This window comes from Mastigoproctus giganteus, chromosome 8 (assembly GCF_048544385.1).
Source record: "Mastigoproctus giganteus isolate SK-2022 chromosome 8, ASM4854438v1, whole genome shotgun sequence".
In the NCBI taxonomy this organism is placed as follows: domain Eukaryota; kingdom Metazoa; phylum Arthropoda; class Arachnida; order Uropygi; family Thelyphonidae; genus Mastigoproctus; species Mastigoproctus giganteus.
In genome coordinates, this window is record NC_143582.1 from 129,520,657 (window position 1) to 129,546,389 (window position 25,733).

General features: G+C 38.6%; 1 protein-coding gene across 1 annotated transcript in view; it reads right to left on the reverse strand.

The window, feature by feature from the left end:
• LOC150081819 (RIMS-binding protein 2-like) overlaps positions 1-25,733 on the reverse strand; it is a 1,020,459-nt gene that overhangs the window by 231,556 nt on the left and 763,170 nt on the right. Inside the window, exon 20 of the mRNA XM_090380329.1 lies at positions 20,962-21,104. Coding sequence (XP_090236455.1) covers positions 20,962-21,104 — 143 coding nt within the window. The remainder of the gene's footprint in view (positions 1-20,961; positions 21,105-25,733) is intronic.

The window sequence follows — 25,733 nt, forward strand, 5'->3', positions numbered from 1 at the left end:
TTTATGTGGATGAAAGGATGTCCTTTTTGCCTCACGTGCAGAAATTAAGAGATAAAGTGAGGATAATTTATTTAAAAATTAGATTAGGAAAGTCACAAGGGTAGAATGGGAAGTGAAAGGTAAGTCCTTAGACCTCCTCTATAAATGTATATTTCTACCGATTGTGACATATGCATGTGGGCTTGGGGTCATAGAGCGATTAATAGCCACGTTAAAAGAAGTCTTATTTCAGCACAGAGATTTGCCCTTCTGGTGGTGACGAGGTCCTGCAGAACCGTTTCAAATGATGCTCTGCAAGTTATTGCAGGAAAGGAACCAGTGGATCTGATTATACTTAAAAGGACAATGGAATATGCGATTAAGAATAATAAGAGAATAGAACTTATGGGAATAAAATGTTGTAGAGAAGAGGGAAAAGAGTAGGGAAGACACAATTTAAAAGTAGAAAAGAAAAGGTTGCAGCAAGATATAGATTGTATATGAAAGGAAAGATGGAACGATTCTGCTAAGGGGTGCATTACCTTTGCCTTTCTGCCTGGGGTGAAAACTATGAAAGAGATTTCATCTTGGTCTGGTCTAGGAATGTTCCAAACAATGTTAATAACTGGACATGGGTTAAAGAAAAGACTGGTAGAGCTTGGTGTAGAAGAAAATCCAATGTGTATTTGTGGGATGGTAGAGGATACAGGGCATATTTTACAGCAGTGTGTAAGATATGATATACCAAGGAATATGTTAATTAGGCAGATTGGCTCCGACTCATTCACCTGGAGTGACTTGTTTAAGTATAGAGAATGGAATGAAGCTTTTGCTGAGTTCGCTAGAGAAGTAAACAGGATTAGATAATTGTAAAAGTTTGTATATATATGTAAATAGTGTTTTTATGGAGTTGAGATTTAGTTGGAATTGGAATTTATTGATCTTATAGTTTATAGTTGTATAAAAAGGAAATGTTGAAAAAAAAAAAAAAGTATAAAATACAAAAATATATTGACGAATTTTATTCTTTAGAGTTTTATATTGATTTTAGAGTTTATAGCTGTATAAAAGAAAATGTTGTAAAAAGTATAAAATACAAAAATATATTGATGCATTTTAAATGTTTAGAGTTTTAATTTGTCTGGAACAAGAATCACAATTTATAGAAGTTTTACTTTGAAGTTTAAATTGAGCTTTAGATGGTCAATATCTGCCTCTTCGCGGCAGGGGTGGTAACATATCCTCAATGTTTGATTTATCATATGGAGGATATGATTAAGGATCAAAAGATTAAAACTGATAAGTTAGAGTAGAAAGTGCAGATGAGCTTATTGCTCAGGGAGCACAGGTACAAGTAGGTGTTAGGACAGTGATGATGTCAGTTTAGTATCAGAGAGTTCATATATTACTCTGGGGTTACTGCTTCCCATATGCAGTACTTTACATTTGTCAATGTTAAACCTCAACTGCCACCTCTCAGCCTATCTGCTCAACTTTTCTAGATCCTGTTGCAGCAGTGTACAGTCATTAGTATCATTAACAACCCTGCCGACCTTCGTATCGTCTGCAAACTTGGACATTAAGCCTGATATACCATCATTAATATCATTAATGGATACAGAAAAGAACAATGGACCCAACACTGAACCCTGGGGGACTCCACTAATAACATTACTCCACGAAGAGTAGTGGCCATTGATTACCACCCTCTGTCTTCTCCCACTCGACCATCCCTTTATCCATAGCAGCAATTTGTCACCAATGCCACACTGCTCCAATTTGTGTAGCAGTCTTCCATGTGCAACAGTATTAAAAGCCTTTCTAAGATCCAAATATATGATATCAAAATTATTCTTTGCATCCAGTTCCTTTGTGACTACATCATAGTATCCAATCAAATTGGTCAGACCAGACTTTCCCTTAACAAACCCATGCTGTGTACGAGCTACAGCTGAAATCTTGTCTAGATGATTCTGCACTGCTTCTTTAACCAGAGCCTTCATTAATTTACCTGGAACAAAAGTTAAACTAATAGATCTATAACTACCTGTCCTCCCTTTGATACTCCTTTGTGGATTGAGGGTCACATTTGAACATCTCCAGTCCATAGGTACCTCCCCTGAGTCCAAGAAAGCTTTCATAATTATGCCAAAGGTTTGCTTACTTCCTTTGCTGCCTCCTTTAATATAACTGGATAGATCACAACCATCCCAGGTGCCTTTTTTATGTTTATCTTCAACAATTTCTCCTCTACTTTCCTCTCAGTTATTACAAAATCATCTAACTCACTATGAGAGTTTAATTCAACTCTGGCATTTCCCCTCCCTGAATAATTCCTCATGTATGAATGTAGATGCAAAATACTCATTTAGTTTGTTAGCCACCCGAGCAGGATCATCATCAGTTGAACCATCAATATCCAGTGGACTAATGTGATTCATCCCTTTCCTTCTAGAGTTTACATAGGTAAAGAACTCTTTGCTGTTTTTCTTTGCATCATTTGCCAAAGATTTCTCATAATCTGCCTTTACCTGCATAATCTCCTTTGTGACTTGGTTACAGGCCAGCTTATATCTATCATAGGCATCTGTGCCAAATGTTAATTTATATGTCCCATGCATTTTTCTTCTCTGCCACATGTCTCATTAATTCATCTGCCATCCATTTAGGCCTAACCTTCAACAATATTTCTTAGTTGGTATGTAAAGCTTAGTAGCTTCCAAGATTAATTCTTTGAATGCCTCCCATTTTGAATTTGCTGTGGGTAACATCATCAGTTGGTCCCACCATATAGAATTTAACTACTGTCTCAAACCACTGTAGTCACCTTTACGAAAGCAAAAACACTTCCCTTTATCCCTGATGGTAGTTACCTCTTTGAGTAAATCCAACTTTAGCACATTGTGATCACTTCCACCTAGTGGTTCCTTTATCTGCAGATACTTAATGCATGAAGAATCACTACTGATAATCAGATCAAGAGTATTACTCCCTATAGTTGCCTCCGGAACATGCTGATGTAGAAAACAATCATCCAATAAATCCACAAAAGCCTTGCTAGTGTGTGTGTGTGTGTGTGTGTGTGTGTGTGTGTGTGTGTGTGTGTGTGTGTGTGTGTGTGTGTGTGTGTGTGTGAATGACCAATCCACAAATTCCAGTCAATACAAATATATATCTGGGAAATTAAAATCCCCCATTATAAGACTATATGATTTACTGGCCCAGTCTATTTCCCTGTACAGAGTCTTATTTTACTCATCTGAGTCAATAAGCCTATAACACACCTCTACTCTCAATTTGATCTCCCAGTGCTTATGTCACCACACCAAACTGACTCGACACTGCACTGTCCAGCGATGTCGACTGGCTTCACTTCCTTGGATTATGTGTTTCTTAACTAATAGCATAACTCCTCCTCCCTTCCTATCCTGTCTATCATTCCTGTACAAATTGTACTCCCGAAATTCCAGTTCTGCATTCCTCATATTTGTGTGACCCCTAAGTCTCTGATATCCCAACAATATCTGCCTTTCATGTTTTGACCACCTCAAATTTATTTACCAAACTCCTAGCATTGGTGTATACGCAAGTGTACATGCACCTGCTCTTCCTCTTAGCCACCCTAACACAACCCATGTGTTTACTTGTACCCCCATGATTCCCAGCAGTCTCTGAAATATCCTGCATCTTATTTTCCAGGCTGCTGCTCCTTCCAATAGAAGCAGTGCAAGAATCCCTTTCTCCTCTGCCAGTGGCTACTGTTAATCTATTAGTCCTTGTATACCCCCAATCTAGCAGTTTTCTGACCCACCTAACACTGCCTCGATAGCATCAGAAAATATTCATGCACCCTTTCTATTTAAGTGTATCCCATCCCTGTAGACGCAGTCTCGCCTGTTAACAAGTACAGACCAGGCTGAAAAATATTCTACCCCTTGAGCCTTGCACAATCTTTGCAGGGCTGAGTTGATCGACAAGGTTCTCATCATATACTCCCTCCTATCGTGCCTGGTCAGAATTGCAGACACTTTCAAATTCAACCCTAATTCACGGCTTTTTTTCAACATTGACCTGTACTTGTTAAGTAATTCCACCCTTCTCCTACTCTTAATGGCATTAGTTCCAACGTTTACAACCTTATCATGTTTTGTGCCCTCAAAAAAAGATGATATCTGTTCTACGTCATCAACGTTTGTCCCAGGCAGACATACCCTAGTCACGGTACATCTATCCTTTTTGCAAAATATATTCCCCATTTTCCTGACAACAACCAGAGTCACTGACAAAAATTAGTTCCACTGGGACCAGCACATTCTGCCTCATGGATTGCTGCTGTGCTGCCTGATAATCAAGTGCAAGCTCTGGCGTTAATATGGACAGTTGAGAACTCGATGAGTCCCCCAATATAAGTTTTTCGAAGCCATCTACCCTATTCTTAAAGCTCTCATAAAGGCCCAAAGCAACACTGAGTTGGTACTTAACTTCTTCACACTCTCTGCACCTAGCACACAAAGACATCCTCATTGGTTAGATCATGCCTCCTGTTCCAGAAGTTCAGCAAACAATTCACAAGTTGCACATTTTTTGAGGCTGTGATGTGTTAACATTAGCATTAGCAGGGGCATACGATGCAAGAAAGCAAGCTTATGTAGCTTGCTGCCTGTCCGGCTCAGCCTTAAATTTATTTAGGCTATCAACTTCCACAACAAAAGATGGAAGTTTGTTCCACCAATCAACCACCCCCCTGGTTAAAGGCAAATTTTCGCACATCTGTTCTACAACTGTCGTTCTCAATTTGAATCTATGCCCCTCGGGTTTTTAATTTGAGCAAGAGGAAGAATCCCATCAGCATTCAGCTTGCTCAACCCATTGAAGCCTTATACGCTTCAATCAGATCACCTTGCAGGTGCCTGCTCTCCAGTTGCTGCAATTTGCAGCACTTAAGCCTTTCTTTGTAAGAGCACCCCTTTGTTCCCCATACCAGTCTTGTTGCCTTTCTTTGTACTCGTTCTAGCAACTGTACAGCCTTTCTAAAATGAGGCCTCCAGACCTGTACCCAGTATTTTAGGTGTGGGCTGACCATTGCCTTGTACATTAGATATCAGGTATGTTGAGGGTCTGATGGCAACTGGGATTTCTCCCGTCTCTGCATATGTTGTCTGTATCGGACAAGCCAGAGATTTAAAAGTGTGTGGGGTATGTACTATGTAGTATGTTGTGCCCATTGTTCATCTGGCTTGTTAGCTGCCGGGCTCCTAGTGAGACCTGACATTTACAATACCAGCCACGGGGAGGCCGGCCAGGTGTTACCAATATTTGTACTCTGGCAGGTTCTGCCACTTACTTTTCTGGGATTTCAGTGGCTAGGACCAAAAAAAAAAAAAAAAATTGCGGTTGAAATTAGTGATACTTAACAAGTTATTATTAATAGTATGCGATGTGGAGCTGTGCAGTAAAAGTGAGTTTTAAAAACCAAATAGGTTCGGGCAAGAATTTTGATGTGTAGGGCTAAATGCTGTGGAGGACAAAAGTTTGGGGGAGGCTGAAGACTGGGGGAAGAAATTGGAAGTAAGGGTCTGATAGAGTAGATGGCCCCTGGGGGCAGTGAGGCATGCCGTGCCCCACCAGAGTGAGAAAATTGGGGAGGAAAGAAGAGGCAAGCTCCCCAGGAGTTTGGAAGGAAAGATCCAATCAAGAGAGTGTGGATTTGGGTCACCAATGGGCTGTCCCGGTGGGAAAGTGCCACCGTATATCGCCTCTGTCAGTTTGCAGGCCCTGAAAAGCTGGCTGTCGAGTCTCACCCAGGTGGGACACTGATGGGGGGTTAAATCTGGGATGTCATATTTCCAGACTGCATATAGTCTGGATCCTATTTTCAGGTCATTATCTTGGGGTCATAATCAAGTCTATTGGCTGTGACTATGGGGATTTATCCCTTCTGTGATGTTTACTAGTCCTTACACTACCTTTTATCAATAGTCATTATATCGAATAAAGGGACAATTTAAAGGTGTTTTTCACTCCATTGGCGATAATTATGCCTCATGTGGTTCGACAATATATTGTCGAACCACATATATTGTCTTTTTCCAGTGCAGTTTGTAGTCAGTCCAAGGGCTGCATAGTCTCTGTTTCGTCTCGCTGCTATTTTCAGGTTTGGTTTGTCTCATTTCATTAAGGTCTTCAGTATATGTTGTTTGGTGTTTGGCACCTGGTAAATAATCCCTGGGAAAAATCAATTAAGGCTAAGTATTCCTCTTGTGTATCTAGTAGATGTGACTCAAGGTCCCTCCGTAGATAGTGAACTCTAGTCATTAGTCTGCATCTAAGGTCTTTGTATTGGGCACACTCAAACATAATGTGCACCCAGCTTTCTTGTTCCCCCGCAAGTACAGCACAGGTCCTCCACTATTCCCAACGTTGTAAGCTTTGCATTGAAAGCCCCATGACCCGTAAGGAGGTATATTGTGTAAAGTCCGGGTTGCAGCCAGGTTTGGAGAATGGGGTATACTCTGTCTACATCCGGGATGAACTTTTTGGTGATATTCCCTTTTGTTGTGTTTGTCCAGCGGTATTGCCAGGTTTGTTTTAGGTATTTCTGCAGCCTGTTCTTTTCAGCTTTTTGGATTGCACTGTTATCCACTGTGTAGTCTAGATGGATACATGGCATTCCTTTGGTTATATAATAGGTTATTCCAGTGCATATGATGTCCAGGTCAAGGGGAAGGGCTCTGGCCAAGACCTGTAGGGCAACAGTTCTGGTGGTGCTGCAGGCTCTAGTAATGGTTACAAGGATAGTTCTATGAATTGAGTCGATTATGCATCTATTTATGGCGGTTGATGCCTTGTGATACCAAACCACAGAGGCGTATGTTATAGCTGGTAGGAATGTTGTTTTATAATATAAGGAGAATACGTGACGTTTAAGTCCCCAGTCATGACGGACCACACAGGCTAACAGTGCAGTATACTTACTTATCTTTGTCCTTAAATGTGAGAGATGCTGCTTGAAGGAAAGATTATAATCTAATATCACCCCCAGGTACTTAAACTGGCTTTGGAGTTTAATTATCATGTTATTCACCTTTATTTGAGGCGGCCTGTGCAAGTCAAGGGAGCCTATCAGTAAGATTGAGGATGTCTTAGTCTGTGAGATTTTTAGGCAGTGTAAGAGGGTCCAGTCCTGTAGTATCTTGATGGGATGGTTTACTTTTACCTCCAACTGTGCTCTACTGTCAGCAGCAATTTTCAAGATCAAGTCGTTGGCGAAAGCTTCGGTTTGGATGTCACCAAGATCCATGGCCAGGAACTCATACCAAGACAATGTTCTACAGGAGCGGCCCCAGGACAGAACCCTGGGGGCAACCCCTGCAGACACGGCGGTTTACCCTACCATAGAGTGCCACGACACTAATACTCCTGTGGTAAGGTAAGACTTGATAGTAAGATACAAGTTGCAGGGAAGGTTGGCAGCCTTAGTCATGCCTGGACGCTTGGCCACCAAATGGTGTTGAATGCCCTGGCAAAATCAATGGAGTTGATTAGGTAGTATTTACTGTTGGAGCTGGCCACACCGTGCAGCAGATGTCTAAGTGTCTCTATTGTTGGAAACTCGGGCTTAAAGCAGAACTGGGTAGACGTGCAATTCAGCACTCTTGTAATTTGTGTCAATTTGGGCATATAGCATTCTCTCAAATAGTTTGCTGATCACTGGTAGCCAAACTATTGGTCTATAGGTGGATCGTTGTTGTGGAGACTTTGTGGTTTTTTTTGGGATCAACTTCAGTTCTGCAGTCTTCCAGTTTCTTGGGAAGATGCCTTGATCCAAACATTTATTGAACAGATTTAGGAGGAGTTCAGGGATCAGGTCCGTTACTTTTTTGATATCCGGCTCGAGATAATCGAGGCCAGGCACTTATTATTTCTTATGTGATTTGCTGTGGATTTGATGTCATCTAGTGTGAAGGGTGGTTCACAGGAGTCAGTGGTGTACATGCCATTTTTTTGGCATATCCCATGCTGTTCAGGTGAAGTAGGCGTGGCAGTCTCCGGGAAAATAGTGCCCAGAATATTTGTGATTGAACGTTGCCATGTGGTGGTTTGGCCCCCCCCTGTGGTGTCAATGTGGTAGAAATAACTTCCACCTGGGGAAGTTATTTCTACCATTTGTTTGTGATTATCCTATAGACTGTGATTATCCTATACCCCTCAGGGCTCACATTTCCTGTTATGCCTGCCAAGTTTCACAAGGCTCTTGTTTGCTCTTGTTTATCACGTCTGTATATCTGTTTCTTGCTTCTCTATAGTGCTCCTTCAATATCTAGACCTCAGCAGCAGGCCATGTGCGTCTTGCCTGTTGAAAGAGTTTTCTTCTTTTCATGGTCTCCCTCCTGAGTTGCTATTCCCGTGACTACACTGGTCAAGGTACTCAGCGCCACCCTTCATTTTTTGTTACCAGGGACAGGGAGGTGATTATCCCATTGCCTTGTACAATGGGGTAATCACCTCCCTGTCCCTACTGGCAAAATTCATATATATCATTGACAAGATCCATGACCTGCCCTGGCAGCCCATCTGCACTGCTCAGCGAACTTCATATTTGACTGCGCAATTACCCCAACTTTTTTTTCATTTTCCACTTCCCTAAGTGTATTACTACACAGTTGGTACATTTCTCTTGGGTTATTGTTACACACATGCAGTACTTTGCATTTGTCAATGTTAAACTTCAGTTGCCACTTCTCAGCCCATTTGCCCAACTTATCTAGATCCAGTTGGAGTAGCATACTGCCTTTACTGTCGTTAAGAGCCCTGCCAAACTTTGCATGAACTGCAAAATTGGACATTAATCCTGATATACTTTCATCAATATCACTGATGAATATACAAAACAACAATGGGCCCAGCACCGAACCCTGGGGAACTCCACTGATAACATTTGTCCATGAAGAGATTACCATTGATTACCACTTTCTGTCATCTCCCACTCAAACATCCCTTTATCCATTGTAGTAATTTATCCTTAATGCCATACCTCTCCAATTTTTAGAGCAGTCCTCCATGTGCAACAGTATCAAAAGCTTTCTGAAATCCAAGTATATGATATCAAAATTATTTTTTACATTCAGTTCCTTTGTGACCACATCATAGTATCCAATGAAATTGGTCAGACAAGACCTCCCTTTAACAAACCCATGCTGTGTCTTAACTATTACTGCAGTCTTGTTTAGATGATCCTTCAACTTGTTTAACTAATGACTTGATTATTTTTTCCGGAACACAAGTTAAACTAACAGGTGTATAGTTACTTGAGTCACTTTTTGAACCCGCTTTGTGAATTGGTGATACATTTGCACACCTCTGGTGTGCAAATGTATCACCAATTCCATTGCTGCCTCCATCAATATAACTGGATAGATCCCCCCCCCCCGGTGCCTTCCTTATGATTTACTTCAACAATTTCTCCTCCATTTTGCTCTCAGATATTACAAAATCACTTAGTTCCCTGTTAGAGTTTGACAAACTTCTGGCATTCCCCTTATTGAATAACTCCTCGTGTGAATGTAGCTGCCGAATGCTCATTCAGTTTATCAGCTACATGAGCATGATCATCCATAGGCAATCCATTTATGAGTGGTCCAATCTAATTCAACCTTTTACTTCTAGAGTTTCCATAAGTAAAGACCTCTTTGCTGTTTTTCCTTGCATCCTTTGCCAAAGATTTCTCTAAATCTGCCTTCACCTGCCTAAACTCCTTCGAGACCTGATTACAGAATAGCTTATATCTGCCATAGGCTTCTGAGTCACCTGATAATTTATATGTATCCCATACATTTTTCTTCTCTGCCACGAGCTTCATTAATTCATCTGACATCCATTTATGCTTGAACCTTGAACAGTATTTCTTAGTTGGAATGAAAAGCCAAGTAGCCTCCAAGATTAAGTCCCTGAAGGCTTCCCATTTAGAATTCAATGTTGGTAACATCATCAGTTGATCCCACTGTGCAGAATTTAAAAACTGTCTGAGAACCCTGTAGTCACCTTTATGAAAGCAAACGCTCTCAATGTTGGTAACATCATCAGTTGATTACACTGTGCAGAATTTAAAAACTGTCAGAAAACCCTGTAGTCACCTTTATGAAAGCCAAAGTTCTTCCTTTTAGCCTTGATGGCAATTACATCTTTAAGTAATTCCCATATCGGTACATTGTGATCACTGTCACCCAGCAGTTCCTTTATCTGCAAATTCTTAATGCATGAATAATCACTGCTGATAATCAGATCAAGAGTATTACTCCCCCTGGAATTTGTGGGTTGGTGACTCACACACTATCATGGCTTTTGAGGATTTATAGGATGATTGTTTTCTATAGCAGCATTTCGGGTGGCAACTATAGGGAGTAATACTCTTGCTCTGATTATCAGTAGTGATTCTTCATGCATTAAGAATCTGCAGATAAAGGAACCACTAGGTGGCAGTGATCACAGTGTGCTGAAGTGGGATTTACTCAAAGAGGTAACTACTATCAAGTGTAAAGGGAAGGGTTTTTGCTTTCATGAAGGTGACTACGGTAGTCTGAGACAGTATTTAAATTCTATACAGTGGGACCAACTGATGATGTTACCAACAGCATTTCAAAATGGGAAGCATTGAAAGAATTAATCTTGGGAAGCATTGAAAGAATTAATACTAGGCTTTTCATACCAACTAAGAAATATTGTTCAAGAATTAGGCCTAAATGGATGTCAGATGTAATAATTAGACATGTGGCAGATAAAAAAAATGCACAGGATACATATAAATTAACAGGTGACAGAGAAGCCTCTGATGAATATATAAGCTGGTCTATAACCAAGTCACAAAGGAGGTTAGGCAGCAAAAGGCAGGTTATGAGAAATCTTTCGCAAAGGATGCAAAGAAAAGCAGCAAAGAGTTCTTTACTTACGTAAACTCTAGAAGGAGGGGGGATAAATCAGACGTCAACTTGATATTGATAGTTCAACTGTCCATGATCCTCTCAGGTAGCTAACAAACTAAATGAATATTTTGCATCTACATTCACACATGAGGAGTTATTCAGGGAGGGGAATGCCAGAGGTGTATTAAACTCAAGCAGTAAGCTAGATAATCTTGTAATAACTCAGAGTAAACTGGAGAAGATTTCGTTGAACGTAAATATAAGAAAGGTACCTGAGGTGGATGGAATCTATCCAGTTATATTAAAGGAAGTAAGCAAACCCTTAGCCATAATTATGAGAGCTTCTTGGACTCTGAGGAGTTACCCATGGACTGCAGATGTGCAAATGTGACCCCAATCCACAAAGGAGGAACAAAGGGGGCCACAGATAATTACAGACCTGTTAGTTTAACTTCTGTTCCAGGTAAATTAATGGAAGCACTGGTTAAAGAAGCATTACAGGAGCATCTAGACAAGACTTCAGCTATAGCTCGTACACAGCATGGGTTTGTTAAGGGGAAGTCTTGTCTGATCAATTTGATTGGATACTATGATGTAGTCACAAAGGAACTGGATGCAAAGAATAATTTTGATATCATATATTTGGATCGTAGAAAGGCTTTTAATACTGTTGCACATGGAAGACTGCTACACAAATTGGAGCAGTGTGGCATTGGTGACAAATTGCTGCTATGGATAAAGGGATGGTCGAGTGGGAGAAGACAGAGGGTGGTAATCAATGGCCACTGCTCTTCGTGGAGTAATGTTATTAGTGGAGTCCCCCAGGGTTCAGTGTTGGGTCCATTGTTCTTTTCTGTATTCATTAATGATATCGATGATGGTATATCAGGCTTAATATCCAAGTTTGCAGATGACACTAATGACAGTACGATCCTGCAACAGGATCTAGAAAAGTTAAGCAGATGGGCTGGGAGGTGGCAACTGAAGTTCAACATTGACAAATGTAAAGTATTACATACGGGAAGAAGTAACCGCAAAGTAACACATCAACTGTGTGGTACTACACTGACAGTGGTAGAGAGTGAAAAGGACCTGGGGGTAATTGTGTAGGCAGATATGAAGTTTTCTGAGCAGTGCAGATGGTCTGCAAGAGTAGCTCATGGTGTCTTTTCAATGATATACAGGAATTTTTCTAGCAGGGATAAGGAGGTGATTATCCCCTGTGGTCAGGCTTTGAGTACTGTATACAGATCTGGAGGCCTCATTATAAGAAGGATGTAGAGCTGTTAGAACGAGTACAGAGAGGGGCAACAAAATTAGTGAATGGAACAAAGGGTTGTGCATACGAAGAAAGGCTTAAGTTTTGCAAATTACAGTGTGTAGAGACTAGGCACCTGCGAGGTGATCTGATTGAGGTGTATAAAGGCCTTGAATGGTTTGAGCATGCTCAATGCTGATGAGGTTCTTCCTCTTGCTCAGAATAATCGCCTGAGACGGCATAAATTCAAATTGAAGAAAGACAGTTGTAGAATAAATGTGTGGAAGTTTGCATTCAGCCAACATGTCGTTGAATGCTGCAACAAACTTCCATCTGTCATAGTTGTTAGCTTAAATAGATTCAAGGCAAAAGTGGACAAACATTTGTAGCGAGTGGATGGGTGAAATTAAAATTTTTTTTTTTTTTTTTTTTTGTCTGATGCTAAGTAAAGTTGCTTTCTTGCATCATGTGCCTTTGTTAAAGCTAATGCTAATGCTAATTCCCCATCTTCCTGACAATAGAGTCACCAACAATAACTAGTTCCTCTGGAACCAGTGCATTCTGCCTTGCAGATTTTCTCTGTGTTGCCTGATGCACAGGAGTGAGCTCTGCCATTGAACTGGGCAACTGGGAGCTTGAATGGCACCTCATATTAATTTCTTTGAAGGCATTTGCCCTACCTGAAGCTCTTATAGAAGCCCATCTGAATGTTGTGTTGGTGCCTAATTTCTTGACACACTAGGCATCTAGCACACACACAAAGACATCCTCCTTTGCTAGATCATGTTCTGTTTTAGAAAGTTCAGCAAACATTTCACATTAAGCGCATTTTTTGAGACTGTGATGCCTTTCGAGAATCGCTCCCTTCGTTTCACAACCGAGTCACCGCACTGTCGCTAGTCTGTGATCTTTGCATCGCAGCTCTAGTCTGTGCCAAGATTTCCATTTAAATACAGTTTAATTAACAATGAAATTTAATTTCTTTGAGGGCATTTACCCTACACCTCAAGCTCTCATAGAAGCCCATCAGAATGCTGAGTTGGCACCTAATTTCTTGACACTCTAGGCATCTGGCACACAAAGAGGCGCCTCCCTAGCCAGGTGGGCAGGAGCAGCAGTGCGTAGCACACACTTCTTGATTAGACCGGGGTTCAAGCCGGTGACCACCAAATATGGAGGATGCGGAAAAGTCAGGGAATGACCACCACATATCCCCGGAGCAATATGGCCTTAGTGGCTAATTCTCATAAAAACCAAATAACAACAACACACAAAGAGATCCTCCTTGGCTAGATCATGTCCTGTTTTAGAAAGTTCAGCAAACATTTCGTGCATTTTTTGAGTCTGTGATCCATTGGAGAATCGCCCATTTCGTTTCACCACCGAGTCACTGCACTGTTGCTAGTCTGTGATCGTTGTGTCGCAGCTCTAGTCTGGATCAAGATTTCCGTTTAAATAGAGTTTAATTAACAATGAAATTTATTAAGATTAATAAATATTTTTAATTAATTGATAATACTATGCTAAGTTAATAGATTCTTAATACAGTGTTTCGTATTACGTTATCTAGTTTTACGTTATACCTTACGGTATCAGTTTGAGATATATAAGTTATGCAATTTCTTATCGATTATAATATGGAGGCTAGTTCAACGATACTGGCGCCAAAACTGGGAGTCATAACTTCCAAAAATCACTAGTTAAATTCAAAATAAAAAGCTAAACCTATTTAATATCTTTGTAGTAGTAGTGGAATGTGATGCAAGAGAGCAAGTGTATGAGCTTATGCAGCATCAGCCAAAAAAAAAAAATCACACCATTCCCTCCAAATGCCTGTCCAGTTCCTCCTTAAATTAATTTAACCTATCAACTTCCACAACAACAGATGGAAGTTTGTTCCAGCAATTAACCACCCGCTGGCTAAAGGCAAATTTCCGCACATCTATTCTACATCTGTCTTTTCTTAATTTGAATTTATGCCTCCTTAGGTTCGTAATCTGAACAAGTGGAAGGATACCATCAGAATTCAGCGTGTTCAACCCATTCAAGGCCTTATACACCTCAATCAGATCACCGTGCAGGTGCCTAGTCTCCAGCCACTGCAATTTGCAGAACTTCAGCCTCTCTTGGTAAGAGGATCCCTTCATTCCCCTCACCAATCTTGTTGCCCTTCTCTGTACAAGGTCAAGAAAATCTACACCCTTCCTAAAATGAGGCCTCCAGACCTGTGCGCAGTATTCAAGGCATGGCCTGACCATTGCCTTATACAGAAGGATAATCACCTCCTTTTCCCTGTTAGCAAAATTTCTATATATCATTGACAAAACCCCATGATCTGCCCTGGCAGCCTGTCTGCATTGCTCAGAAAACTTCATACCTGACTACACAATTACTCCCAGGTCTTTTTCATTTTCTACCACCTTAAGTGTAGTACCACACAGTTGGTACATTTCTCTGGGGTTACTTCAACCCATATGCCGCACTTTGCATTTGTCAAGGTTAAACTTCAGTTACCACTTCTTAGCCCATCTGCCCAAATTATCTAGATCCTGTTGCAGTAGCACACTGCCATTACTGTAATTAACAACCCTGCCAACCTTTGTATCATCTGCAAACTTCGACATTAAGCCTGACATACCTTCATCAATATCATTGATAAATATACAAAACAACAGAGGACCCAACACCGAACCCTGTGGAACTCCACTAATAACATTAGTCCACGAAGAGCAGCACCCATTAATTACCACCCTCTGTCTTCTCCCACTCAACCATCCTTTCATCCACTGTAGCAACTTACCCTTAATACCATTCTGCTCCAATTTGAACAGTAGTCTTCCATATGAAACACTGTCAAAAGCTTTCCTGAAATCGAAATATATGATATCAAAATTATTTTTTGCATCCAGTTCCTTTGTAACCACATCATAATATCCTATCAAATTTGTCAGACAAGACTTTCCCTTAACAAACCCATGCTGTGTCTGAATTAGATGATCCTGCAATGCATCTTTAACCAGTGACTCCATTATTTTACCCGGAAAAGAAGTTAAACTAACTGATCTGTAATTACTCGTGTCACCCTTCGATCCCCCTTTGTGAATTGGGGATACATTTGCACATCTCCAGTCCGTGGGGATCTGCCCTGAGTCCAAGGAAGCTCTCATAATTATGGCTAAGGGTTTGCTTAGTTGCTTTGCCTCCTCCTTTAATATAACTGGATAGATCCCATCCCCCCAGGTGCCTTTCTTATGTTTATCTTCAACAATTTCTCCTCCACTTTGCTCTCAGTTATTACAAAATCATTAAGCACCCTGCTACAATTTGATAACCTTCTGCCATTTTCAAACTTTAATAACTTCTCATGTGTGAATGTAGATGCAAAATACTCATTCAGTTTGTTTGCGAGTTTAGCAGGATCATCAACATTCGAACCATCGATATCAAGTGGACCAATCAGATTCATCCCCTTCCTTTTAGCGTTTATATAAGTAAAGAAATCCTTGCTGTTTTTCTTAGCATCTTTTCCCAAAGATTTCTCATAATCTGCCTTCGTCTGCCTAACCTCCGAGACCTGATTACAGAATAGCTTATATCTGCCATAGGCTTCTGAGTCGCTTGATAATTTATATGCATCCCATGCATTTTTCTTCTCTGTCACGAGTTTCATCAGTTTATTTGATAACCATTTAGGCTTACACCTTGAACAATATTTCTTATTAGGTATGAAACTTTTAGTAGCTTCCATGATTAATTCCTTGAATGCTTCCTACTTAGAATTTGCTGTTGGTAACATCATCACTTGATCCCACTGTACAGAATTTAAAAACTGTCTGAGACCACTGTACTCACCGTTACAGAAACCCTTTCCTTTACCTCGATGGTAATTATATCTTTAAGTAAATCCCACATCAGTACACTGTGATCACTGCCACCTAGTGGTTCCTTTATCTGCAAATTCTTAATACACGAATGATCACTGCTGATAACCAGATCAAGAGTATTACCCTCTCAGGTTGCCTATCGAACTTGCTGCTGCAAAAAACAATCATCCAATAAATTCACAAAGGTTTTACTAGTGTGTGAGTAACCAACCCACAAGTTGCAGTCAATATCTGGGAAGTTAAAATCTTCCATTATAAGACATTCTGATTTACTAGCCCACTCTATTTCTCTGTACAATTGTTTACTGTACTCATTCGAGTCATTACACCTATAACACACTCCTACTCTTATCTTTGCTTTCACAGTGCTTATGTCACACCAAACTGACTCAACAGTGCACTGTTCATCTATATCAACTGGATGCACTTCTTTTGATTTTATTTGCTGATGCTATCGAGGCAGTGTTAGGTGGGTCGGAAAACTGCTAGCTTGGGGGGGATACAAGGACTAATAGATTAATAGTAGCCACTGGCAGAGGTGAAAGTGATTCTTGCACTGCTTCTATTGGAATGAGCAGAAGCCTGGAAAACAAGATGCAGGATGTTTCAGAGACTGCTGGGAGTCATTGCAGTACAAGTAAACACATGGGTTGTGTTAGGGTAGCTAAGAATAGGAATAGGTGCATGTATACTTGCGTGTACACCAATGCTAGGAGTTTGGTCAATAAATTTGATGAATTTGAGGTATTGCTCAAAGCATCAAAGGCAGATATTGTTGGGATATCAGAGACGTGGTGTCACACAGATATAAGGAATGCAGAACTGGAATTTGGGGAGTACAACGTCTACAGAAAGGATAGATAGGATATGAAGGGAGGAGGGGTTATTCTATTAGTTAAGAAACACATAAAATCCAAGGAAGTGAAGCCAGTTGACATCGCTGGACAGTGCAGTGTCAAGTCAATTTGGTGTGACATAAGCAGTGGGAGATCAAAATTGAGAGTAGTTGTGTGCTATAGGCCTAATGACTCTGATGAGTATAATAAGAAAATGTACAGTAAAATAGAGTTGGCCAGTAAATCAGAGAGTCTTATAATGGGGGATTTTAATTTCCCAGATATTGACTGGAATTTGTGGGTTGGTCGCTCACACACTAACAAGGCTTTTGTGGATTTATTGGATGATTGTTTTTTACATCAGCATGTTCGGAAGGCAACTAGAGGGAGTAATATACTTGATTTGATTATCAGTAGTGATTCTTTATGCATTAAGAATCTGCAGATAAAGGAACCACTAGGTGGCAGTGATCACAGTGTGCTGAAGTGGGATTTAATCAAAGAGGTAACTGCAATCATGGGTAAAGGGAAGGGTTATTGCTTACGTAAAGGTGACTACGATGGTCTGAGACAGTATTTAAATTCTATATAGTGGGACCAACTGATGATGTTACCAACAGCAAATTCAAAATGGGAAGCATTCAAAGAATGTATCTTGGAAGCTACTAGGCTTTACATACCAACTAAGAAATATTGTTCAACGTTTCGGCCTAAATGGATGTCAGATGAACTAATGAGACATATGGCAGAGAAGAAAAATGCATGGGATACATATAAATTAACACGTGACACAGAAGCCTATAATAGATATAAGCTGGTCTGTAACCAAATCACAAAGGAGGTTAGGCAGGCAAAGGCAGATTATGAGAAATCTTTGGCAAAGGATGCATAGAAAAACAGCAAAGAGTTCTTTACTCATGTAAACTCTAGAAAGAAGGGGATGAATCAGATCGGTCCACTTGATATCGATGGTTCAACTGTTGATGATCCTGCTTAGGTAGCTAACAAACTAAATGAATATTTTGCATTGACATTCACACATGAGGAGTTATTCAGCAAGCGGAATGCCAGAGGTGTATTCAACTCTGGCAGTAAGCTAGATAATCTTGTAATAATTGAGAGTAAAGTGGAGGAGAAATTGTTGAAGATAAACACAAGAAAGGCACCTGGGGTGGATGGGATCTATCCAGTTATATTAAAGGAGGCAGCAAAGGAAGTAAGAAAACCCTTAGCCATAATTATGAGAGCTTCCTTGGACTCAGGGGAGGTACCCACAGACTGAAGATGTGCAACTGTAACCCCAATGCACAAAGGAGGATCAAAGGCTGACACAAGTAATTATAGACCTGCGAGTTTAACTTCTGTTCCAGGAAAATTAATGGAAGCCCTGCAGGATCATCTTGACAAGAATTCAGTTATAGCTCGGACACAGCATGGTTTTGTTAAGGGGAAGTCTTGCCTGACCAATTTGATTGGATACTATGATGCTGTCACAATCCAACTGGATGCAGGGAATAACTTTGATATTATATACTTGGATCTTAGAAAGGCTTTTGATACTGTTGCACATGGAAGGCTGCTGCATAAATTGGAGCCGTGTGGCACTGGAGGCAAATTGCTGCTATGGATAAAGGGGTGGTTGAGGGGGAGAAGAGAGAGAGTGGTAATCAATGGACACTGCTCATCGTGGACTAATGTTATTAGTGGAGTCCCTCAGGGTTCATTGTTGAACAATTATTGTTTTCTGTATTTATTAATAATATTGATGATGGTATATTTTATATTTAGAAAAGCAGCAAACATCATTATAATAGAGCCACCTCATAACTAACTATCCCCTTTTTGGTTGCCAGACATTCTGGTCAGTGCATGTGTCACAGTAAAGCATGCATGAAGAATCACTGTATACTTTTTAAATTCAATTATTTCTAGTCTTTCATTAAAGTGTACATTGCCATTTTATTACATTCAGAGTAAACTGTAAAATGATCAGCAAGCATATACAATACTCCTTCACTGTGGGTTATGAAATCAAAAGCTACATTCACAAGAGTGACTCAGTGCTTTTCTTAATGCTATATATATATATATAAATACAGTGGTGAGCTACAGAGCTTGCGAGAGCCCGTTGTTATTTTATTTGAAAATTTGCAAGCCCATTGTTGAGACGATCATTTATTTTACAAATGAAATCCTGAATGCAATATCCACAGCCAAAACTACAATGGGGCAAACGGGGCCCCATCTCCAGCATTTTAATGGCACAATCAATCAGTTATGTATTTTAAAATTGCTTCATTTTTGATTTAATTACAGTCGGGCCTCTGTTTAACCAACTTCTTTACTGTGAATTTTTTTTAATTTCTCTTGGTAATTACATTTAAAATGGTTTCTGTTAACGAGGAAAATTCTCATGTAACAAACAGATTAGGAGAGACAACTTTGTATGCATTGTTCTCACCTCTGGCCTTTAAAAAATTTAGGTAATTAGAAAGTGAGGATTGAGGGTGAAAGGGATTGCCGTTTCACAATGTTAGTGGTGTCCGTAAAACCTATGCAGTCACATACTGAGAAGTCACACTAGTCAATATGCTTTCCATAGCCAGTCAGAGGATTAAGAAGATTCTCAACACAGATTATAGCCTCTGGTCAACCCATGCTGTGGTTCCCCTTTACTCCAACAAACGGGCATATGTTTTTCGGAGAAGTGAGTGATCCACGCTTTCCAGTAAATTTCTCTGTCTATGTTTACATGGTCACAGTAGCTGAATATCCAAATGATTCCGACATTTTGCACAGTATTCAAAGAACTAGTGAAAGTAGCAACGTAGTGGGGGGGTGGATTGAGGCAATTAAAGTATTATATAAACTTTACGAAGATGAAATGTTGGCAGATTTTGAAACTTTGTAGAGACTTTCACTGTGTAGAAAATGTTCTAAACTTTAAGCATAGAGGCAATAATTTAAAAAAAAAAAAAAAACTGTATGCATATCACTAATCTCCAAAAAACCAGCGTGAATTAAGGATGATTGCTAAAGAACTCAATGTGGAAGCTATAAAGATCGGTCGTGTGTTTGGGCCACGATGTAGCCTGTGGATGGCAATTGCAGGTTGGAGGAATTATCCAGCTTTGTGCAGAATCAGAAGTTAAATAATCTCAATTATTAAATCGACTTTTAATCTGGAATTTCATAACCATTTAGCACTAATGATCGACATCCTGCAAGAGCTCTCTCACCTTAGAATTAGCATTAGCATTAGTACAAGTTAATACGATGCAAGAAAGCAAGCTTATGCAGCATCAGCCAAAAAGAAAAAAAAAAAAAAAAAAAAAAGCTCCCATTTCACACAACAAAAGATGGTGTCTGTTCCACCAATCAACTACCCACTGGCTAAAGGCAAATTTCTGCACCTTTCAGAAGCTTTACAGAATTACTATGGTAAAAGCAACTAAATTAATTATTTGAATTATTAATGTTATTGCTAATTTTAAAATTTCTGAAGGAAATTATGAAGCTAAAATTGAGAGCATGTTGAAGTGGAAATAATTCGAAGGAATCGAAAGTAAGAACATTTCAAAAATTACCTCGTGACAAGTTATCAAATGCATTGTTTTATCCTTAAAAGGATAAGTTTTTAATGCAACAGAGAGTGATTTTAAATTACAATATTTCTTGTTACAATATTTCTTTAATAAAGATGAATGTTATTATTTTTAATCTCTAGTTATGTGACATTGCTCCAAATTTGTAAAGTGTTCTTTTATGAATAAAACAGAAATAATAATGATTGTAATTTTATTTTTGTATTTAAACAGTTTAAATAGGGGAGGAAGGTGGAAATATATTGCACTTCCCCAGAGTGGCATATAAACTTGCTATACCTCTGTTTATTATATTTTTTAGAATATAACAATTTTTGCATGAATAAGGGTATCATGCTTCTGAATGATATATTTTTTAAATTAACATTCTTGATTTTAATATCAGGAATGTTATTCTTGATATTCACACACACACACATTTATAAAATAACTTCTTTTCTTTTAAAGTATTAATATTCTCTAAAAAATTCCAAATCTTACTTTTCCCTGGAATTCTAACAGCTCTTCAGGTATTACACAAGCTACAGAATCCACTGACATGCTATCTTCAGATTTTGTTCGTACAGTAATTATTTTCTTTTCCAATGATATCAGCTTACTTACATCCAACAAAGTATGATCACCTATAATGAAATTTTAAATAAATGTTTTTTTTATGCATGTATATAGCATAAAATAAAATAAATAAAATAAAAAACCTTAGTGTGATAAAAAGGAATATATGAATTTCCAAATGTACTAACCTTTGTGTGCAATAGCTACACAAAAATTTACATTTGTAAAGTATGGTAAATGTCAAAATATTGTAGAACTATGTTTACAATATAGTGACAAATACCCCCCCCCCCCCCAAGTAAAATCACTAAACCCTATTTTATCTATTTAAGCACTTAGATTAGATTAACTTTATTAAAGTTGATAATTATGCATCAATTAGATTAAATTTATAAATACAGTATATAGGTTGAGTCAAAATTATGTATACACACTTTAATAATCCATAATTTTTGAATTAGATGACTGATTTGTATTATTTCTTTCTACAGATTGGCAAAATCTGTAGAATTGATGGAGAACTCACAATTAAGTTTTGATGAGAGAAAAGTGATTCTTAAATGGTAGAGGAAATATGAAAATGTCATAAAGGTTCAGCATGCATAAGAAAGACAATATGGCCTACTTGTCTAACAATAACCAGTCTTTGGGATAAATCTGAGGAACGTGGAAATGTAAACAATATCAATAAGAAAAGCAGTAGGAGGAAAAGGACGTCAAGAAGTATCACAAATTGATGCTGCCATGAATGCATTTGAATAATCCCCAAAAAAAAGTCAATAAGAAGTGTTTTACAAGAACTGAATATGAGTCAATTGATTGTTACAAGAATCTTAAAGGACATAAATTTTCTTTTAGACCTCAATTAATACATGCAATACAAGAAAATAATCCAGATCAGCAAACACAATTTTGTGAGTGGTATTGTCATGAAATTGGTGGATTGGAGCTTTTGTCAGCTGAAGTCATGTTCAAACTAAATGGACAATTGAATCATCACAACTTTATATCAATACTAGACCACTGAAAATCCTTAGCTCACTTTACAGAAAGATGTTAACTTTCCAGGGATAACTGTGTGGATGGTAACCTCCTTTCATGGGATTATTGGACCTTACACATTCAATGGCACATGTTACTGAGAGAGTTATCTTGAAAATGATCTTGAAGGGTTGATCTTTAGATGACAATACAGCAGGAAACAAACAGAATTTCAACTGACTTGTGCACTTTTTTATGGAGGAGTGTTTAAGAAAACATGTTTATGCATGCATGCATGCATGCAATTGCAATAGGAGTATATTTCGAACAGCTTAAATGAGTTTTCTTCTTTTAAAGAGAAGTCAAACACATCATTTAGTTGTTAAATAAAAAATTATTTAAATTTATTATCAGATTCACAAATTATGGTTTGTAAAAGTGTGTATACATAATTCTGACTCACCTGAATATAATTTGAATATGCCAACTTGTATTCATAAAAAAATATTTGTCCAGCTTTGACTAAATTAATACTAAACAAAATTAAAATGTGAGAGATTGAAAGAGAAACCAAAACTTATAATAAAATTACACAAGAGTGAGTTGTACTTTATTTAGTACATCAGACATATTAGGACATAATACTCTGCATTGATAGTGGCACCTCATTCCAGAATATCTACTACAATCACTCCTTCTACATCTTAGAAGACAGAAGCCATGATTTTCTCAGCTGACTTCTGCACTATAAACTTTTTTTAGGAGGGGGAAAAGAGGGATGCTTCCACTGTTTGAATTGTTTTTTCATTTCATGGTTGAAGTGGTGCACCCATATTTCATTCACAGTGACATACTCCCTGCAAAATTGAGCTTCATTAGTTCCGAAATGCTGTACAATCTCATGACAATGCCTCATTCTTTCCCACTTCTGATCTCTTATAAGTATCTTTATAGTACTAGTTATGTTCGTTATTTTTATTTTTAATTTAGATAGAGCTTTTGTAGGTTACTTAATATACTTAAAACCATTGTTTCTGTTGAATCTTGCCATTGTTTTCATATAGAATGAGTGGTAGGGAATACAAATTTTAAATTGTGGTAAATAGGTAGCTCTAAGGTAAAACTAGCTAGCGTAATACATATCATTGCATTTAGGAATCTAATAGATAGCAAAGTATTGATAATTAATTAATTAAATTTATTAATCTCATTAATTTCAATATCATGCCCCGGACTAGAGCAGCAAAGCAATGGGCACAAAGTAGCAGGAGTGCTGTGACTTGGGGGAGAACCGAGGGGGGGGGCTACTGAATTATGGATGTAATACCACTATATGGATACATGCACCCTCACCAGGAAGTATATGAGAAATAATGACTAAAATGTATATTTAACAATTATATAAAACAAAATTATATATAAGTTTCGTCATATATTTAGCCCCAGGGGCTCACATCTGGTGAGTATGGGCTTGGCACACCCATGGTCATGAGCTACATATCATATCACCATTCTTCTCTTTTTTGGTGATTCCTTTCTACTTCTCTCTCTCTCTCTCTCTGGGTAACTCAGAAATTTTTTTTTGGCTGGTGCAGCATAAGCCTCAGGCTTCCTTGCCCCATATGGCTAATAATAATAACTAGGGGACTTTGCCCCCTGCTCGCTGCACTTGCTTCATTTGATAAAATAAAATAAAATATTTACAGAAGCTTTCGACTCTGTGTGTCTCTTTCTCAGCTATGAATACACAAATATATTACTATATCTATATAATATCGGTGTAGATATACCATAGACAACTCTTAAAGAAAAAGTACGATCATAGTGTGAAAGGCATCATTTCATCTGTATCTCATATTGTGCTCATCCTTCACAACGAGTTACCAAGTATTGCACTACCTCGAATAAGTAACGCTTCACTAATAGAGAAGATTATTGTCACTTATTCTTGGTGTGCACCACCACCCAGATGGCACCGTTTCAAAGCTAGTTGGCTTTTCATCGGTAGGTTCCTTTCACACTATCATTGTAGTTTTTCTTTATGAGTTGTCTATGGTATATCTGCACCGATATTATACAGATATAGAATCTTAAAAATTATGGCTTGTTGCATTTAGTTTATTTAAATAAATATGTTACATACGGAAATCAAGAATGGTACCACGTGGTCATGGTAAATAAACATATGTGACACCGCATAAACAAATGTTTTGCCACAGTAAAACAAGCTTCTGTTAAGTATTTTTGTATTGTTACGTATTACCACATAACTTGCGCCTCTCTTCTCCCATTGGCTGAATAAATATCATTAGGAGGAAAATTATTTTAATGTATAGAACGATAATAATACTAATATATATACAATATGATATATATTAGTGATATAAAGTTAATTTTCTGGTGTTGGAATAATTACATTGGCTCTTGTACTTATTCTAGCTCACATTGCAGATACCTAGTGCTTTCAATGCATGACTGGTAGAAACCAGAGCTATTTGGGCTGCTTACTTTGGCACTTGCTATATAACCATACAATGTCCACAATGTCCAGTACTAATGTTGAGACAGTGTACCTGAAGTTCTTCAATATGGGGTGTGTGTGTGTATGTGCATGCATGTGACTAGATCTTAAATCCCACAGGTATAAATACATGGCTTTTTTCCTTTTATTGATCAAATACTTTGTTTATTAATTTTTTTTTCTAGTATCCTAGATTTATTCTCTTCCCCACATTACTGTGTCACAGAAGTGTTGTCATTCCCATGGCCATCGCAAGGACCTTCCCTCCCCTCCAGGACATTGGTCAGGAGTGCAGCTGTCAACAACCAAGTCAACCTTTGCCAATGTGATATCTGAAGAATAAACTGCTGCTCCCACTTGAGATTCAGTTTTTGAGCCATCTGTATATAAGATGCAATGATCTAAAAATTGTGACTTCTAAGCAGCATGCAGATGTTGATAGTTGATATGTGGAAGTGCTTGTTTGTCCCAAAAGTGGAAGGAGAAGTCATATGTAGGCTGTTTATTATCCATGGTGGCGTACACTCAGTACTTGTTCATCTACAAGTCTAGGATGCCCGGTCTAATCAAGAAGCAGTGCATAGCACATGCTTCTTGATTAGACCGGGGTTCAAGCCCGTGACCACCAAATACAGAGGATGCGGAAAGATCAGGGAATGACCACCACATATCCTTGGAGCAATATGGCCTTAGTTGCTAATGCTCCCAAATAACAACAACAACAACAACACCATGCTAAAAGCGAAATCCCTTCCCGTAACAGTGGTTACTTTTTTTTAAAAATTAAATCCCATATCAATGCACTATGATCACTACCAACTAGCAATTTCTTTACATGAAGATTTTTAATGCATGAAGAGTCACTGGCATGAGTGCCAGCAGCACGGTGCAAGTGCACCACCTTTGGATGTTGAAGTACAGTCAGTTCTGCCATAATGCGGTACATGTGTTCTGAAAAATCTTAGCGTTATGGTATTTTGCACATTAAAAATAACAGGGCTTATGGGAAAAACAGGGATAGGGGCAGAGCAGTCAAAAAAATGTTCAGTCTGGTAAGTAAAACCTAAAAAAAAAAGTTAGAAATGTCCCAATAAAATTGCTAACACAGGTTAAACATCTTAAAAGTTCTAATAAATAAATATTACAATAAATATAGCACTGTAATATATACATACTAAATGATATTTCTGTTCAC